Source organism: Poecilia mexicana, unplaced genomic scaffold, assembly GCF_051168715.1.
Source record: "Poecilia mexicana isolate PSO_F unplaced genomic scaffold, ASM5116871v1 scaffold_2, whole genome shotgun sequence".
NCBI classification, from domain to species: domain Eukaryota; kingdom Metazoa; phylum Chordata; class Actinopteri; order Cyprinodontiformes; family Poeciliidae; genus Poecilia; species Poecilia mexicana.
Genome location: NW_028263371.1, coordinates 913,360 through 931,864, shown reverse-complemented (window position 1 = coordinate 931,864; position 18,505 = coordinate 913,360). Strand labels below are relative to the sequence as shown.

At 38.4% G+C, this 18,505-nt stretch overlaps 1 protein-coding gene across 3 annotated transcripts; it reads left to right on the top strand.

The window, feature by feature from the left end:
• Positions 1–291: 291 nt before the first annotated feature.
• On the top strand, positions 292–18,273 carry arfip1 (ARF interacting protein 1). 3 transcript variants are annotated; one of them, XM_088008640.1, is made up of 10 exons: positions 292–769; positions 3,627–3,973; positions 9,226–9,324; positions 9,638–9,746; positions 10,651–10,752; positions 12,544–12,656; positions 13,143–13,364; positions 14,608–14,765; positions 14,924–15,098; positions 16,502–18,273. In XM_088008640.1, exons 2-10 carry the CDS (start codon positions 3,629–3,631, stop codon positions 16,655–16,657), a joined length of 1,479 nt encoding a protein of 492 aa, XP_087864766.1. In that variant the 5' UTR covers positions 292–769; positions 3,627–3,628; the 3' UTR covers positions 16,658–18,273. The 3 variants fall into 3 exon arrangements, with proteins under 3 accessions (XP_087864766.1, XP_087864769.1, XP_087864772.1); XM_088008643.1 differs by lacking the exon at positions 10,651–10,752 and having other exon boundaries at positions 293–769; XM_088008646.1 differs by lacking the exon at positions 3,627–3,973 and having other exon boundaries at positions 295–769.
• Positions 18,274–18,505: the final 232 nt, after the last annotated feature.

The window sequence follows — 18,505 nt, the reverse complement described above, 5'->3', positions numbered from 1 at the left end:
AAGATTTAAATTCAATAGATCCATAAGTAGGCCTAAAAATCAGTACTAACTGAGCTTGAGAATTTTTGCAAAGAAGAATCTGTAACAATTTCAAACTCTACGCAGTGCATACTTTTTATTAGTTGCATAAAAAGTATGCACTGAAAACCATGCATCTTTTATTTTCCAGTTAACAATTAGGCCCTACTTTGTGTTAGTCTTCTTGCACATAAACTCTAAATAAAATACATTCAAGTTTGTGGTAGCAACATAACACAATGCGAACAAAGGTGGCTGTACAGTACTGTAGCGCTCGTAGAATATCAAACTCAGTAAAAAATAATCAAGTATAAAATATAGATGCTCCAGGTTTGAGGATACCTTAATACCTAATAAAGTTTTTTTTATTTATTTTTATTATTATTATTATTATTTTTTTTTTTTTTTGCGATGAATCCTAAAAGTTAGAGTTGCCAAACTGCAAAGAGCATCTTCCAACAACAGGGGGAGCCCGCGTACTCCAAAGCTTTTGTTCTGATAATAATAGCTTTGTGGGCCTGCATTGGTATTGGAGTCTTTCCGGGGTCTAGACATCACGTCTGCCTTGGTTGAGCGTTAGGAACCACTGATGTCCTGGTAGTAGTTTATCCGCAGAGTTTGCACTAACAGACTGCGCAACACCTTTCAAGAGAACCTCTGGTTTTGGCGGAGAGGCAGCGCTTAAAGGTTTCAGAAAACTGCTGCGACGGCTAGCAGTTCACAGCTAATAGTTAGCCGCATCCGCAGAGAGGTAACGTATCCAACTTTACAGCATTTGTCATTCCCCTGCTGGGCTTGGAATGCGTTCCAATCAAAAATATGTTGCAGTTTATAGCCAGGTAACATGTTTTAGTAGAAGTTTTCCTTGAGTTTGTTGTCTGCTATTTAGCCGCATTACCCCAGGCTAGAAGCGTCAACGTCTGCTAGTGAGACGTTCACCTTAATTCAGATGTGTGGGCATGAGTGATTTACTCTGACACGTTTCTTATATTAGTCTATTGCTTTTAAAATATGTTATGTCTGGCTAATTTGAGGCGTTCACTTGAACCAAAACAGGACGATTCTGGATTGAAATGGTGCTAATAGTACTTTTTGATGCCTTCGTCACGTGACTGTGCTGCAACAGGCGACCCACCCAACCTTGCCAACTATTGAGTCTCTTCCGGGGTGTGAGGCTGTTACACAGAGGAACAACTCTAACTTTTGTGCCACTATTTGTTAATTGCAATTTAAATATACGTGATGGGTTGCTAAAATACCTTTGTGTGTGCAAAGGTTTTCAGGAAGTATTCTAAAGGGAGTGTGTTGTAGATTGCATTTCTCAGATGTTAATATTTATGCAGAGTTTACAGATTTAAGGGGGAAAAATAATAAAATAAAGGTACAGATTTGAAGATAAGGCAGCTGACTACGGATTTCTGTAAGGTCACAGTTGATGAGACCTTCTGTAACAGAAGGTAAATGTTGTCCTGATTGTTTTAAGAGCAGTTTGTGAGCGTAGGAACACCTGACTGTGGCTTTGAGCATATCTTACTCTACATGGAGGCTCAGCTGGCCTTGTTGGCTACAATTATCTTTTATTTGCATAGCATAACTGTTGGATTCCACCTTTTGTAGAGTTTAGTGTTCACACAAGAAAGTTATTTTAAAAAATTAGAAGAGTGTTTTGTGCATTTGTTTTTAGCCCCCTGAGTAAATTTACAGAACTACATTCCACCTTAAGCTGAGGCCGATTGGGTGGAGAGAGTCTGTGAACAGAAGTTTTCAGTCTAACCACAGATCATTGTGGATTTGAGAAAGAGCTGGCCCTCTCTTCTTAAAGGCTTCTCAGAAAGCTTCTATCTTGGCCTGATAATTTCTGCCAAGCAGCCCTAACTTGAGAGTGATTGAGTCAGCTGCTGGGAGTGAGGAGATGACAGAACTTCTTGTTTTAGTAAGGAGTTGTGGTTGACCCCGTTGCTAGGGGTGGTCCTGTGTTCTAGAGACAATGATTGGTTGATGCACAAAATAAAATAAGTCACTAAAACAAAACCCCACCCATGTATTCAGCTGATAGAAATTGACCAATCACTGTAACCAGACTGGATTAAGAATAGTGTCATAATCATGAAACTATGCAAAATTGATGAATTGCTACAGCATCAACATGTTGATTGTGCCTTATTTATATTTATATTCCTTATTTATATTCACCATGCTGGTCACTTTACTTCGTCATCAATTTGATATCAATCTGGATGCTCAGATTGTATGAACTTGTTTTATTTGATCAAATGACCAACATAAAATGGAGAATTAAACAGTCAAACAGGATCGCATCGCATTACGCGTCCACTCAGCCGTAGAAGACCGTCTCACTCACTATATGTTCGTTGATATTCTTTCATTGAAGAAAAAGCCTGGCAGCTCAGTTAACTTAATACTGAGTTACAGAATTTTATGCACAAACCTATTTTGTTTAACTTTAAACTGATGGAATTTGATAGAGTATGGAACTTTGTAGAATTATTTCAAATAAAAGTTATCTTTGGTTACACTGTCACATAATTTGAACAGAATCTCTAGTCTGATTAGAAAAATGGTTTCTTAATTGAAAATTGTTGAACCCTAAAAATTGGAATTGAATTGCTGGACACTGAAAGATTTGCATCTGTCCTGCAGATCACTAACTCGTTAAGTCTTGTGTGCGCGCGTCTGCGTATGACAGCAGGGAACGCATTAAGCATGCAGGACAGTGAGTCCTGAGAACCTCTGGGTTACATCCAGGACAGACTCTCCCTCCTGAGCTGAGCCACTGCAGCCTCTATGAATAATGCTGTTGTTGACATCTGAAAACAATTTGTTCATTGGGTTTCTTTTGGGGTGTCAGAGTAAAATGGGTTGAATCCACAAGTTTTTCAGGTTTTTTTATTCATGACTATTTTAAAGCAAAGTGTCATTTTTGTTTCTCTTTCCTGTAGTTGTAACACAAACGTGGAAACATCGAAGGGTTAGGAATACTTTGTAAAGGCACCTTTTATTGCTACTCAACGGTATTGCTAACTGGAGATGTAGTGATCCAATATTAATTTGTGTGTCTGTCCCAATATTGAAAATTAATTTCCATGGCGTATCATCAGTGTCGATGTGCCAGATTTATTTTATGTTCTATTTAGAATTCCTGTTTGCACTTGCAGAACCATTTGAAAGGTTTGTTGCAGTTTGTTTTTGCATATTTCACCAAGCAACCTAAAGTTTTTTAAACATTTTTTTTTATTATTAATTTTACATTGACTGTTATCCTCCTAATTGCACTGACTGAACAAATTAAAGTTGTGTTGCTCTTACATGTTTGACCAAGCTTTAAATTAGCTGTACTGGTGCAAAGGTATTAAATAAACTTGTATTTAGGTACATTTTGTATTTTTTTAAAAAGAAAAATTTTAAGTCAGTTCATCTCTGTTTTTCTGTCTCGGATCGGCATCAGCCGATACTAAACCTCAGATATCTGGATTGGTGTTGAAAGTGGAAAAAAAAGTGGATCCCTTTGCTAACTGGTGTTCTGTCGTACGTTTGCAGTGCAGCAGCTCTGTGGACGTCTTCATCCTGTCCTGTGTGTCTTGTTTCAGGGATGTCTGAAGTTAGTCTTGAGGCTGAGTTGGGGAAGACCTCAGCAGAGGACCCTCAGAGGGATTGTGAGGAGGCTGATGAAACAGAGGAGAGTTTGAGTGAGGATGTGCCTCCAGAGGTAGCACCCAGTAGCAGGGGAGGAGAGGACAAAGCTGACGTACTGTATGAGATCGATATTAACAGTGATGAAGAAACCGCAGAGTCGTCCAGTAAGGATGCTCAGGGGCAGGATGAGGGTCCTCTGTCGGGAACCGTGGCGTCCAGCAGGGTGGGCAGCGGGGCTAAACTACAGGCTGAATCGGCCGGAACACCAAAGGGAAACGGAGATTCTCTCTCTGAAACAAAGGTGATATTTATTTACATTCATTATTGAAAATCAAGTCTTTCTGGCACTTCCTCTCTGCGCTGCAGCCTGTCGCGTTTTATTTCTTGGTTTCCAGTGATGGTGGCGGGCTCTTCCTGTTAAATCCATTTATTCAGTTATACGTGATTGTGCTTCTTTTTTTTTAGAAATGAATTGTTAGGGCGCTTGCGTTGCATATTCTGTCTTTGCTTTAGTCTGAAGTTGTGTGTTGGATTTAAGATGCTTTGCTGGAGCATTTGGAAGGAACCTGTTGATGTTGGTTGTGGGCTTGGTGGCATTCTTCCCAACTGGCAGGCTGTTGCTCAGTGATGCGCTTCATGCATTTCTGCATAGAAGATCAAATGTGCAGATTTTCTCTCTCTCTGTCTTACTGCAAACTGATTTAACTCTGTATATGCATTTCATTGTGTTACAAAGTGTTATACTTTAATATCACCTTGCAACAAGTAATTATTTCTTTGCAGGTTTTTGCAGCGAATATGATAAATCCTTGTAGTTTGGTTGCAGTGCCACGTTTCTTGTTTTTCTGGAAGCTCTTCAGACTGTTGTCTGATGTCACTTCAGGGTTACCTTGCTAATTGCATTGACAGTTCCCAAAGATGCACCAATAAGGCTTTTACTGGAAGATTTTTTTTGACCTTCCAAATTAGATTATCTACAAATGAAGGATTAAAAATGTGCTGCAGGTTCTTAGATAAAGTGATTTTTAATTATTTAATAAATAAAGCATATCCCAAGTACTTTTTTCCATTTTAGTTATTCCACTTAAAAGTGCATCAACGTACATGATGTTGGTTGATGTTTATAGACTGAATATTTTGGAAGCTCTTGATTTTGCTGCATTTATTGAACATCTGTGCTGGTCATAGCTGATCATGGGTCAGTTTACAGATTCATTTTTTTGTGGTTGTTTCGTTGTTTTGCAGTCCCACATCGTGTAGAACATTCTGCAGTCAAGAGGCAATATATGAGCATTTCCTTATTTGCTGACGTAGCAGGCCGGACAATGGGATTGTTGTTTTCACCAGTCACTCCCTCATCAGTCTGGCTCGTCTCCAGCCGTAGGGATTCAAACTACATCCTGTCACTTTACATGGCTCAGTCGATTGGAGCCTCTTTACCATTTTGTGTGTGTGTGTGTGTGTGTGTGTGTGTGTGTGTGTGTGTGTGTGTGTGTGTGTGTGTGTGTGTGTGTGTGTGTGTGTGTGTGCGTGCGTGTGTGTTTGACTCTTGAGGCGTCATAATTGGTTCATGTTCAGGTCCCATCCTTTAAAGGGTTGCCATATAAAACAAGGCATATATACCTAAGTATATAGGCTTGTCACAATAATCAATAAATCAATGAATCACGTGACAAATGAAAACAAACTCAATAATTTCCATTAGTATAAGTTATCGTTCATCTTTTTTCTCTTTCTATCAAAAACTATATGATAAAAGTCTTCAGTTTGGTGCTTTGGTCTCAACCAGCCCTTTTTTTTGAAGGACAATTTTGTGTCCAAATACTTCATAATTCATTTTATTTGTTTATTTCTTTTGGAGATTTAAACCGTCTTCCAGTTCAAGTGTTAAATGTTTATTAGAATTCAAAATTTATTGTAGAATGTGTTCTTATTATTTTGTCATTATTATGTAACAGTGGCCTCAAAACAACAATATTATTGTTCATCGCAATAACTTCTGGAACAATTTATCGTCCAACAAAATTTATCATGACAGGCAGGCATGTGTAGTTTTGGTACATTTCTAATGAAAAATAAAGTTTACTAGCTACTTTACAAAACTTTGTTACCTTTGTTTGTTCTTCTTAACGCCACTGAATCAGATAAAGCGGAGCATCAGACTGGAAGCAATCTGATGTGCAGCATGCAGTCAGACAGGTAGAGCCAGGCCTGTGTGTGCCGCCTGCATGCTGGTGTCCCATGGCCTTTCATTATGCATGGCTCTGTCACATAATACAACAGTCGACACACTTTGCCACATATGTACGTTTAAAATTGTGACTCTGTTAATCGTTATGTTCCTTTTAAATTGTTGCAATGAAGAGAAGCATTCCACTCAGATATTAAAGCAAATTTTATATTATTTGAAAATTGACAGAGAATCATAAAGGTCATATAGGGTTGCTGTGACTAGTCAACAAAACCAACATTAGTTTTACTCGGCATCTAATTCTGTCAACTTTTTTTTGTTGTTTTCTTTAGTATTTAAAAAAAAGTTGAAGATGTTTTTCATCAAACTTGATTTGAGAGGGAGAGATCAAGAGAGAGAGAGATATGCACGCACACACACACCCTGGGTGCATTTTGCAACTGTGTGTTTGTGTGCCCACCTCCACTGATTGGGAGCTACATTTTCAAAATGAAGAAAATAATTAATATTTTGCACATATTAAAAAAAAAAAATCATCAAAATCATTTAAAATATGTAAGCAAATATTTGTATATTAAAGTGAATTTAGTTAAATGTAAGACATGTCAGTTCTTTCATAACAAAGAAAATGTTATTTGTTATGACGTATGACATATATGTCCAATAATATTTTATTATGATAAAAATTTATCTAGAAATAAAAAGGTTGGCTTTCAGAATGTCTAATATGAAACTGAACTGCAAATAAAAATGAAACTCCAAAGGAAAAATCATGTTAGCACCACTCTCCTTTAAACAATGATATAGTTAGTAAATTCATTTGATTAGTTTGGTTTAAACATAATTAGTTTATTATTTTATCTTTACAGTTAGAAGTAATTAAAAAGCTAATTAAAAATTAATAAAAAAATTTAAAAAGTAATTAACAAAAGTAATTAAAATTTAAAATCATTCAAACTTGAATGATTAACACCAATTTTTCCATAAACACTGACAGGAGTCAGGTAAAACCGATCTGGCCTCCAGCGTCTCCTCTGCAGCCGCTGTCGTCTCTTCAGCTCATCATGCATGTCTGTTGTGTTGCAACGAAACCTTGGATCACCCAAATACTCCAGCGTACTTTAAACAAGTAAATTGCCTCTTCATGCAACGGTAAAAAGTTCAAATTCACAAAAAAAATGTCTGACATAAATATTGATTTAAACACGTTACATCAAAAATAGGACTGGTGGGAGCAGCCCTACATGAATTATTCAGGGCTGAATTATACGTCTGCCTCAGATCCCAATATTTGATCAGATCAAAGTTTATTTATTTACCTTTTATCCTGTACTGTTGATCACTTTTTATTTCATTCATGTAAATTATATTCTTCAGTCTTTAACTTTTTGTTTGGTTACTCATCATTTCATTTTTCGAATAAACTGTTGGTAGGATCATAAAATTTTTTAATCAGATTAAAGCAGTGTTTTACAAATATTTTAGTGGATTAGTATGAACAAAACCTCCAAAATGAAACACTTGGTTTACAAGACCAGGATCCTGTTACCCAATGATCTGACAGTTATTTAAATTATTTACGCACTGCATGAAGGATCTTATTCAGAGTTTACTGACAGTCTAAACTGTTCATAAATACTCTCTTAGCCTTTTGAAGCTGCAGCTTTCACAGTTAAACCTCGTGGAGTAGCTTCAGAGTGTCATGCTGATTAGGTCAGTGTCCCAGTTTCCAGCTCCACACTGATTAGGTTGTAAAATTAAAGCGAGTCCTGAGTCTATAGCCAGTGTGTGTAAAGTGTGTGTAGCCACACCCTGTGGCTCTCCAGGGAAGCAGCTCACAGATGTTTCAGAACAGTCTTTATTTTCAGACTCCATGTCTCACATTGAGGCTCCAGCTGTAGAAATGGGATCTGTTTTCTAAGTTAACAGTCAATAGCAGCTTTTAGACTTGAGGAACTTTTTGCAGTTCTCTAGTATTGTTAGACATAGTTCCTCTTCTGTTTGTGTGCGTCACACAAACGGCTCCATCTGAACACTTTTCTAGGCTTTAGTTATTTTTAGCTGTCTACCCCTTTTTGAAAAGTAATTTTTTAAATCAACCTTTAATTAGCGTGACGGAAACTGTAATACAGTAGTCGATCTAAGATGACTGACTTGGTGATAAGGCCTTAAATACACACATAGTGCCTCTACACCTGACGTTAGTTGTGTAAAAGGAAAACATGTCGTTCTCTCTGCATGTTGCATCACGTTGTCAGGTAATCAGCCAGTATGTTTGCTGTAAAATATGGTAGTGCTGATAACTGACGCAGACTTTGGCTGGACTAGAGCTACATGTCCTGGTCAACATTTAACTCATTAACATGACCATGAAAATCTCCTTTCAACCTGCTGGATTATTTAAAGAAAATTCGAGCTTGAGATGATACATTTTTACCCCTTTGGAACGTTTTTTGTTGTTTAAAAAAAATACATTTTGTTGTATTTTTTTCTGCAGTTGAAGCAGAAAAAGACATGCGTCTTTAAGGTCAAATTTTGAGAGGAGGTAGTTGCCATTTGTGCTGTCAGTAAACCCTCCCACTGGAGCTGTGTCTCTGCAGCTCCTCCAGAGTCGGCAAGGACCTGCTTTTTTTTTTTTTTTTCAAAGGTTGAAATCCATTTTGTCAGCTTAACCCTGTTTAATAAGGGTGCACTGATAAAGCTGCTCCGAATGTAATTAATTTTGGGAATTTGTGATCAGCCGATAGTTGCATCTAAAGCTGATCTTATCCCTCGATCTTAAATCAGCCACTGACCTGTTCTGCTCTGCTGTGAGAGGTCTGACTGAATGACCGGCCCACCAGGTCATGTCTGCACCTTTGCAGTTAACAAAAGTCACTCCACTGTGGCCAACTCAGCAACATTCTCGCTATATTTAGTGACATTTCAGACCAAAATATCGAAATGGGAAGGTCAGGCTTTTTTAAATGTCAGTAATCACCGATTGGCCAGAAAACTGTAATCTGTGCAGCCCTTCTGTTTGACCTCTACAAAAATACAGTCAACACACAATTTTCTGAATTTTTCTTCCTTCTCAGAAGGCAGCCATGTTTTTGTTTGCTGACCAAAGAAGCATAAACTTTCTTTCTAAGTTGGTGGCTGCAACTTGACAAAAAGTGAAAATCCAGCTGATGTGAATACTTTTGCCATGTAATGTATAATATTCAGATGATTATTGGGAAGTTGCCCATCTGTTTAGATTTTGGCCAATATTATTGGGGTATTGTCCAGAAGGTGGCAGAACACAGCTGTGTGGGTGGAGAGTTCTTTGACTTCTCTGTCTTCTGCTCCAGTAACGGCTCCATTTCTCCTCCTGGTTCCAGGAGAACACAATGGCTGATTGTCACCGAGGCTCAGCCGCTGAGATCCCCGTCACCAGCAATGGAGACCTGGATCAGAGTCCAGACAAGGTGTTCCTCAGGGTAGGCCTCTGGGCGCAGTCTTTGGCATCTTCACTCTCTCCTCAATTTCATTATTTCTTAACAGTCAAACTTTACCTAAAACTTGTAGTGCAGCAATTCTCTGCTAAATATTCTCACCCTCCTAAAATAATGGTCATTTTGTTGTCATGTGATTTTTGTTTTTTTGTTTGTTTTTTGTTTGCCTAAAACATATTTTGTATAGAGAGAAATTGTGATTTCTACAAAAATCACCTTTGGCAATAAATGACTTGGGCCAATATTTTAGTAAGGTGAGCTTCCACTTCCACTGTGAACACAAGTCTCATTTCCACAGGATTCCCACTCTGCTCCTCCAGGGAGCATGAAGGTCTCGGACTCTTCTGTCTCCGCCAGCAGCTTTGTCTCACCACCAGAGGGCATCATCGAATCAGGACCACACAAAGGTAAACAATTACCCCCACCCCCTGTTTTCTCCCTCTTTTCGTCTTTCTGTTCTGCGACTGTTAAGTTTTTGAAGCAGGAGTCTTCTAGTCAGACTTTTATGCAGCAGCTCTTTGTGTTTACAATCTGTAAGCCAATTTCAATAAGCAATTAGTCATGATAAAATAAAATGAACTTAATCATTTCCATTCTGATGATATTTTTTTGAAGGGCAATTTTTTTAGAGACTTCACAATCCATTTTATTTCTGGTTTCAGTAGTGTGTTTATGTTCTTTTTATTTATTGTTTTTGATGTTTTTTGTTTAGGCTGTCGTCTAGTTCCAGTGTCAGGCGTTCTTTACAAAATTAGATTTAATTAATCTTTGAGAGAGCGAATTTCTATTTTTATGTCATTATCACTTTATTACTTGAAAGTGCTCTCAAGCAACAATATTATCATGTATCGCAGTCATTACTGTAGCAATTTATCGTCCCACAAAATTTATGATCATAATAGGCCTAACAATCTGCACGTGTCCCAGTTCTCCACCTTTGTTTTAATCCTTACTGAAAGACCAAATTTGAATGTGAGAAAGAGGGCGCTGATTTGAATTGAATGAGTCTGCTCTGATCTCCTGGTTTAACCCTCGTGTCCTTTTCATCATCAGGTGCTTGTTAGAAATTCTAATAAAAGCCTCCCTGCAGAGCAGAGAGCTGTGGCAGCCTGCTCACCTCAGTGTTCCCATGGTTATTTTCCACGTTGTTCTCCTCAGTAGTTCAGGAAGCCCTTTTGTATATTTTGCACTCTTGTCTGCAGTGTAAACTCTACTGTAAAGAGGGGTCAACACTGATGGGGATAGTCCTGTTTATAATTTAATGGCAGGAAGTAAATCTACTGCTGAATCATAACTGTGAATGTTTCCCAGAGTCGGCAAGCCTGCCCTCTTCTCCTGTGAGTCCTGTAGCTTCCAGCTCGGCTGTCGCCAGCCGCCTGGCGCGCTCCTTCAGCGATAGTCAGGCGGATTCAGGTACCTGAAGCTACAATGTTTCAACTAGACGATAATAAATCACAACTCAACGTATTTTAATCTTCTGCTTGTTTCTGCAGGCTGCGTTTCATTCTTGACAAAACTATTTCTCTTTTTCGCTTGTGGGCTCTCTAAATATTTCCTCTACATCAGCACGTCTAACTGAAATAGTCTTAAGTTTCTTTTCGGTGATTTAGATGTGAATCTTTCTGAAACAAATTTTAGAACCTTAAGTTTTATCTGGGAGAAATTCCTTTTACATTTCCAACTTGTTGGCGGTTCCTGCTCGCAGTATTTTATCCTTGCAGAAGGTGGCACAGAGTAGTGTAAATGGAGCCTTACTCACATAATGGAGGAAGAGTTGATCAGACAAAGATCCAGTCGTTTCATGGGAATGTTGGCAAATGTCTCGATAGTTTAGATCAGGATTTTCAAGCTCCAGTTCTTGAGGGCCTCCCTGGTCCAACACCTGGATCAAATGACTGAAGCTCTGCTCACAAAGCAGGTCTTCATGCTCAATTCCGATTCTCAGTTAATCAATTGAGGCATTTATAGATTGATTTTTCCAAGTTCATCTGTATCGGAGCCAACTGTATCATCACAAGATCACAATGGCACTGATCGCAAATGATGTCAAACTGCCACATTTAGAACATCGCACCGCCGCCATTTTAGTTCCAGACAAACAAGAGCAGTAAGCTGTGTTTTGGGGGGGAAGTCTGAGCAACTGCTTTAGTTTGATTGGTTGATTTAGGTTATTAATATATAATGCCCACCAATAGCTGCTTGCCAAACGCAAATAAACTCAAATAAACTTTCATCTGACAGCCAGCTGATGTAGTGACAGGGTGAGGTGCTCACCATGGCGACCCATGGGTTTTTAGAATTGTAAAAATGAACTCAAAGAATTGATGAATTGATATTTTTACCTACATCGACTGCCCAGCAGGAACGTGGTGAGTTGGCCCAGATGACTTGGTGCTAGTGAGTGCCAGCTACCACACTGTTCATAGACGGAATGTAAAACCTGCCTTCTTTCCGCTCACTTTGAGTCCTCTGCATTTCAGCCACAGTTTAACTGTGATGGTTCTGTGTGGAGCTTCTGGACGTCCTCATCGTCAAACATCACACACTCTTCAGCTCTCGCCATTCTGTTTGTGTTTTGCCTGTTCAAACCTCTGGGCAACAGCTGCATCTTCACTGCATGACTTTCAGAATATATCTCATTATATTGTCAGTCATAGTAAGCCCACATTTGTTTGCCGCTCCTGATTATTTCGGCTCACTTCACTGCTACTAACATTCTGAGTGAAAAACATCGACTAAAAATCCAGACCATAAGCGTCAAAATGTGCTTGTAGGGCTCCTGTCTGTATATTTAACTGGTCTGCTTTAACAGAGGGAAATGCTCATAATCATCTACACAGTGACCTGGTTCACTAAAAATCTGTACATCAATCTACTTACTATAAATAAATATATACATCTGCTGTTTTATTGAATTTTCTCTTGATTGTTTTTCTGCATTCTGGGTTCTCTTTACATTTGCTCTTTAGTTTCTTAATGTCTATAAAACATCTCTAATCCTCTCTTCAGCTCTGAAAAGGCTCATGATTTTAATTAGATTATTCTTAAGTTCTTAAACATTGTTTTTCTGAGCTTTGTCCTTAGTACTGACAATCAGAATAATCTGTTTTAAGAAGCATAGACGTTGGCTTCTGTCTAGAGTTTTTCTTTCTCCTTTTAATATTAATAATTCAGTCACTAAGTGAATGTCGTTTAACTGTCCAGGCACAATGCAAACTCCGCCGGGCAGCGGAGCGGTGGTCCTGTCAGATGACCTGAAGAACCCCGCCATGGAAAAACTTGACCTGGTCAGAAAGTGGAGCATCAACACGTATAAAGTAAATTTCTCTGCGCTTCTCTTCTTATTCTGTCCATTTCCTCCTCTTCTTCTCTCCTTATCCCTCCTGTTTATCTTCTGTCACTTGGTTACAGTAGCAGTGTTTCCATTAACTATGAAACTGCAAATAAATTTGATAGAAACATGGCAGTTAAAAAAAAAACACACATTTTTTTGCTAAAAAGGTTTTGCATTTGGATGAGGTGGTTTTTCAGCTGTGTAAAAATAGATGTATTTCACAAATGTGTAATGGAAACTCTTTAGCATCAGAGGAGTCACATGATTAACAGCTGGATGTTACTGGCAAAAACGAAGAAGACAACAGGAAGTAGTTGGAGGATGATGATTTTTTTTTTTTTTTTGGACAATGTAGAGCTGGCTCCATCAGAGCTCTCACAGCATCACAGTTCATAAAAGGTGTGTCATTCCAAGCCTAGGCTCCTCCCAGTGTGAGTGTTTGTGATCATTTGTCTGCTGTCCTCTGCAGTGCACCCGGCAGATCCTGTCAGAGAAGCTGGGCCGCGGCTCCAAGACTGTGGACCTGGAGCTGGAGGCGCAGATCGAGCTGCTCCGCGAAAACAGGAGAAAGTACCAGAATGTGATCAAGCTGGCTCAGGCACTGGCCAATCAGCTGTCCCAAATAATGCAAACTCAGAAGCAGCTGGGCGATGCCTTCGCCGACCTCAGCCTCAAGTCACCTGAGCTCCATGTGAGTCAATGTGTGAGTGAGTGGTTCACCTGGCTGGATTCATCTACAGGAGGCTCTGAGGAGCTCAACAAACTGGAGGAAGCCGCGTTCATGATTAGTCAACAAATTCTTCTTTCAATCAGTACATCTAAATAACTGATTTATATGTTTGCTCAGCCATATTGGCCATTTACTGCATAACAAAAATGTAAACAAAGATGTGTTAAAATTAATAATGGCCTCAAGCTGAGGTCTTAAACTTAGGGCTGCCTTGGTGCTGCAGGGTGTCATGAGATTTCTGAGTAGACCGTTTGAATATATATATATGTTTTGTAATTCAGAATTGATTTAAATACACAATATGAATCCAAAAAATATTTAAAAAACGATAAAAGGATGCACAAAGTAACGTATTACAGTCAGAAATTCAACCATTCAGCTCATTGAGCAATAAACTCACTGAGTTGAATGAGTTCATATTATGTTAACAATATCTTAATTGTTAACATAACAATAAACTGTTATGTTAACAGTTCTGCATTTTCTGGATGTCAGTTTGTTCATGGCAGTGGATTTAGCAGGCAGACATTTTGTATTCAAACTTTTATGTTTAATATAAAAACAATTACATGTCCACATTTCTTAAGAATATTTTTTTCAAAGACGTTACATGAATGATCAGGAGTTCCTGAAAAACTAGAAAACACTTTACACCAATAACAGATCAAAAACCTGTAATAACTTTGTTGTTGAGCTCACTTGTCTATTTATTCAATAATTTAGCATCAAAAATGGTTTTTGGATTGAATATTTTTGACTAATTGTGATCCATTAATTACAAACCCTTTAAGTTGATTACAAAATGTTGACGGAGTCCCACCATTAGCAGTTACATTTTGTTTAGAAAAGGATTAATAATTAACCATTACTCAATGCTTTGTAAAAGTATTCACACCCCTTGACCAATAGGACTTTATTTTTCTGTTTTTATTGGGGGTTTTTTAATGATGGACTCAAAACAGTCCATAAAGATGAAGCCTTCACTCTTCCTTAAGCCAACAATTGAAGGAATTGTTTAGTAAAGATTTCACTGACAAATCAGACGTCTTTTGTGCATTTGAGCTGGACTTTTTTTTTTATTATTATTTTGAGAGAGAAGGAAACCCATCAACAAATAACTTGACAGTTTTTGTGTTAAGGTATTACATGTTTTAACGTGTTCGTTTGCTTGAACAGTTTTGCCATTATCCATATGTTTTTTCAGGAGGAGTTTGGTTACAACGCCGACACGCAGAGGCTTCTGTCCAAAAATGGAGAGACTTTGCTGGCCGCCATCAACTTCTTCATCTCTAGCGTGGACACACTTGTAGACAAAACAATCGAAGACACCATGATTAATATCAAACAGTATGAGACTGCCAGGTAATTCCTGTGTGAGAGCGATTTGGTTCCTCCTCCAGTTCTGTTCTAGTGTTTCAAGGAATCTGGTCAGAACACATTCTGAGCCTATTGTTCCTACATAAAATGTAAACACATGCTTTAATCGATCTGATGTAAGTTCTTTATTTAAACATGCGCAGGGTCGAGTACGATGCATATCGTACAGATTTGGAGGAGCTGAACCTCGGGCCACGTGACGGAAACACCATGCCGAAGATCGAGCAATCGCAGCAGCAATTCCAGATCCACCGCGAGAAGTTTGAAAGGATGCGGAACGATGTCTCTGTGAAGCTCAAGTTCCTGGAGGAGAACAAGGTTAGCTTCTGGCTCTTCTGCTGTGGTGACCTACAGAGGCACACGTTTGTTGGCGCTCATTTTGGATATGTGTAGAAATCCTGGATTTTTTTTTATTGCCGTACTATAATCTCTCACTGAAAAATCAAACCTTTTAAGATGAGTGAATTAGTTCAGTGGCAAAAGCAATCCCTCATTCAACATAATTAACAAAATGGCTCAATCTGGTGTGTGTGCGTCTTTTTTTTTTTTTTTTTTTTTTCAACCTCCCCTACCTCCATTTCCCAGGAGAACAACATTTTACATTATTTTTTAAAAAATATTTCTATCGTGAGTTGACCCATATGATTTTAGGAATGCACCAATAAATTTGCCAGCTGATAAATCTGCTCTGATTTCATTAATTTTGAGAAATCAGCAGTTGGCTGATGCTTTCATGTAAAACCATTTTTTAACCAACAACCTTATCTTCCTCCACAAAAGTCTGAATATCAGTGACTGTCCTCTAATTGTTCTACAATGAGAGAGAGATGAGGAGCAAGAGGCGATTTTTAAATGGGTTTATTTCATAAAACGGCACAGAACAGCACTTTCTTTCACATCACACAAGTCACATGATCATCAACCGGACGTTGCCACTGGTGCAAACCACAAAGACGACTTATCGCATGAACAGACTTATTCACATGAGATTGTGTTTCTTGTTTAATGAAAACACTGCAATTGCAAAATAGTTTTTTTGACAATTAGTGGAATATTGATAACATTTTGCACGCATTTGTCATGGAAACGCAGCCATAAAACTGCAGTCGCTTCACCCCTATATTTTTATGTATTGTTTATCTGTTGAAAGACCAGATGAAATGTTAATTGAGTTAACTAGTAGAGTGCAATTTAACAGTGTCTCTAAGGAAACAAACAGCTTCATAGTCCGTCACCATAGTGGCCATGCTTCTCCACCATCTATCCTTTTAGTCTTGCCCTAATCTCATCTGACAGCACCACACAGCAAGATATATTTTAGAGATTTTTTTTTTGTCTTTCTACCGTCCATCTTACTGGAAACCTAAAATAAGTACCTCTGTGGTGTTTGTATCTCAGAGAAACCAGACATCCTGAGCTATTGAGATCTGGGAAACTCATCAACTCAAAAACCAAATTTAAATGATTATCCAGTTTTGCTAAGTGATTACTAGGAGTATGATAATTGTGCCGCCAAATATATTTCTTCAAAACAAGCATTTCCAATCATGAGAATGAATATTCTTGAATCAAGAGTTTCACTTTTCTACACATTGTCAGTGTGAGATTATGTAGCTGCAATAAAATCAGCTTCCACCCAAGAGGACCAACAAATCTGCCCAGATCTCAGTGTACGGATCAGTGTACTGAAGTCCCTTCTTTGCTGTTTGTCCCTCCATCAGGTGAAGGTGTTGCATAACCAGCTCATCCTCTTCCACAATGCTATAGCTGCATACTACGCTGGGAACCAGCAGCAGCTGGAGCAGACTCTCAAGCAGTTCCACATCAAGTTGAAAATGCCTGGTGGGGAAAGTCCCTCCTGGCTGGAAGAGCACTAAACACTCCCGGCTGGCTCAGCTTCACCAAACCTTCCCATGGAAACTACAGAAACCTTCCTCCTCCTGTAACTTGCTTCTGAAATGAAATCTTCTAACAAAAGGAACAAACTCCTGAACTCCTTTTGTCTATTCTTCCTAAATCATTTCTGTCGTTCTTTCAAATCATAAGAGACGCACTTTTTCTACTGTTTGACAGATCTTGTTGAATGGGAGTTCCAGCAGTAAACACTTTATGAAACTCTAAACGGCCTTTTGTACTCCAGAATATGAATGTTCGTATTCCAGCACAGCACACATGTTGGCGTTCCAGCGGCAGCTACTGGACAAGGACTGCCATTAAATCTCACAGCAAACTTGATTCTTTTCTTTCTTTTTTTTGTTTTGTTTGTTTTTTGTATTAGCTGACTGAAATGAACGCTTTACTACAGTTAAAAGAAAAGCTTTTTGTTGTCGGGACAAATTCCTTCTTGAATTCTGTAAATTGGTTTTTATTTTCACTATCAAGCTGTGACAGTGTGACACTTTGTGGAGGGCGCTTTATTTGTAATGTGGTTAACATTTAGCTGAGACGGTGTGTGTGGTTTGTCCTCTGCTGCTGTGTGTAAGGCCTCAAATGTCCCAAATCAATACCTCCAGCATTGATTAATTTGAAAAACCAAAGTTTACAAAATCAAGTTTTGGTTTTCCACAGGACTTCTCGTTAGGTAGACCTGGATCAGCCTCTTCTATTGGATTGCTAGCTAACGTTGAGCTGCTTTAAACTCTCAGCTCCTGATTCCTAACTCATGTTGAACAAAGCAAATTAAATGAGATGTGCATCTTTTTTTTTCCTTTATCTCTCGCAAAACCAAAGCGTTTCCAAAAAAAAGCTCTAATCATTGAGTCAACGTCACGCTCTGCTTTTAGTTCGTCTATCTTCAGGACATAAAACCGAATGGATGAGAGATTCTCTTAGATGCCAGAAAATGAAGGACCAGCCTTATGTCACTTTAATGTGCCTTGAATCACTTCTTCTCCTGCTCTATAAACACTCCTGCTTCTGGTTTTCAGACCAAGGACCAAACAGTCACAGCACACAGAGATGGAAACATCCAACACAGTAACTCCAGTGACTTTATGAATTAGTTTTCAAGACGTGTTGCACAATTATGCATTTAGGACTACAAAATAAATTTTTCAGGCCTGTGTGAACCAAAATCCAATTAACTTGATACATTTTCACCTGTAAAGACCAGCATTTGCGGCTGCTACCAGTTTATGTCATTGAGGCTATTTAAAGTGTATTTTTCAAAAAAAAACAAAAAAAAAAACATTCGTCTTCATGTCGTGTATTTTTCCTATGGCCCACTATAATGGTTTAAAGGGTATGAATCTAGATTCTGTTATTTTCTTGAAAGAAATATATATATTTGTAAACTATATTTTAATGTTAGATTGACCAATGCAGCCTGTTGGTTTATTTTTCTTGAAGGTCTCCAGAATAACATTCTAGTACCGGTGTATGTACTAGGGGATAATCACGTTTTGTAATAATGTTACGTTAACAAATGCTGAGATGAAAAGATTCAGAATGTTGTGCAACCTCTTTGGGGAAAATAAAACTTTCTCTTTCTGTATCCGTGTTCAGAGTTTGACTTTTCATTAGGGCTTACAGCAGCAAACTGAAATGTAAACAGTGGCAAAAGATGAATTGTGTAATTCAGAGGTTTTCGGTCGACGTGAAATGGAGTGCTACTGTACCTTACGGAGCTGTCTGCCTCTTCAATTGTGTGCATATTTTAAAGGTGAGAGGAAAGCAAGTGGTTAACATTTTCACAAATGTAAATCTGAGAAGTGTGGCATACTTTT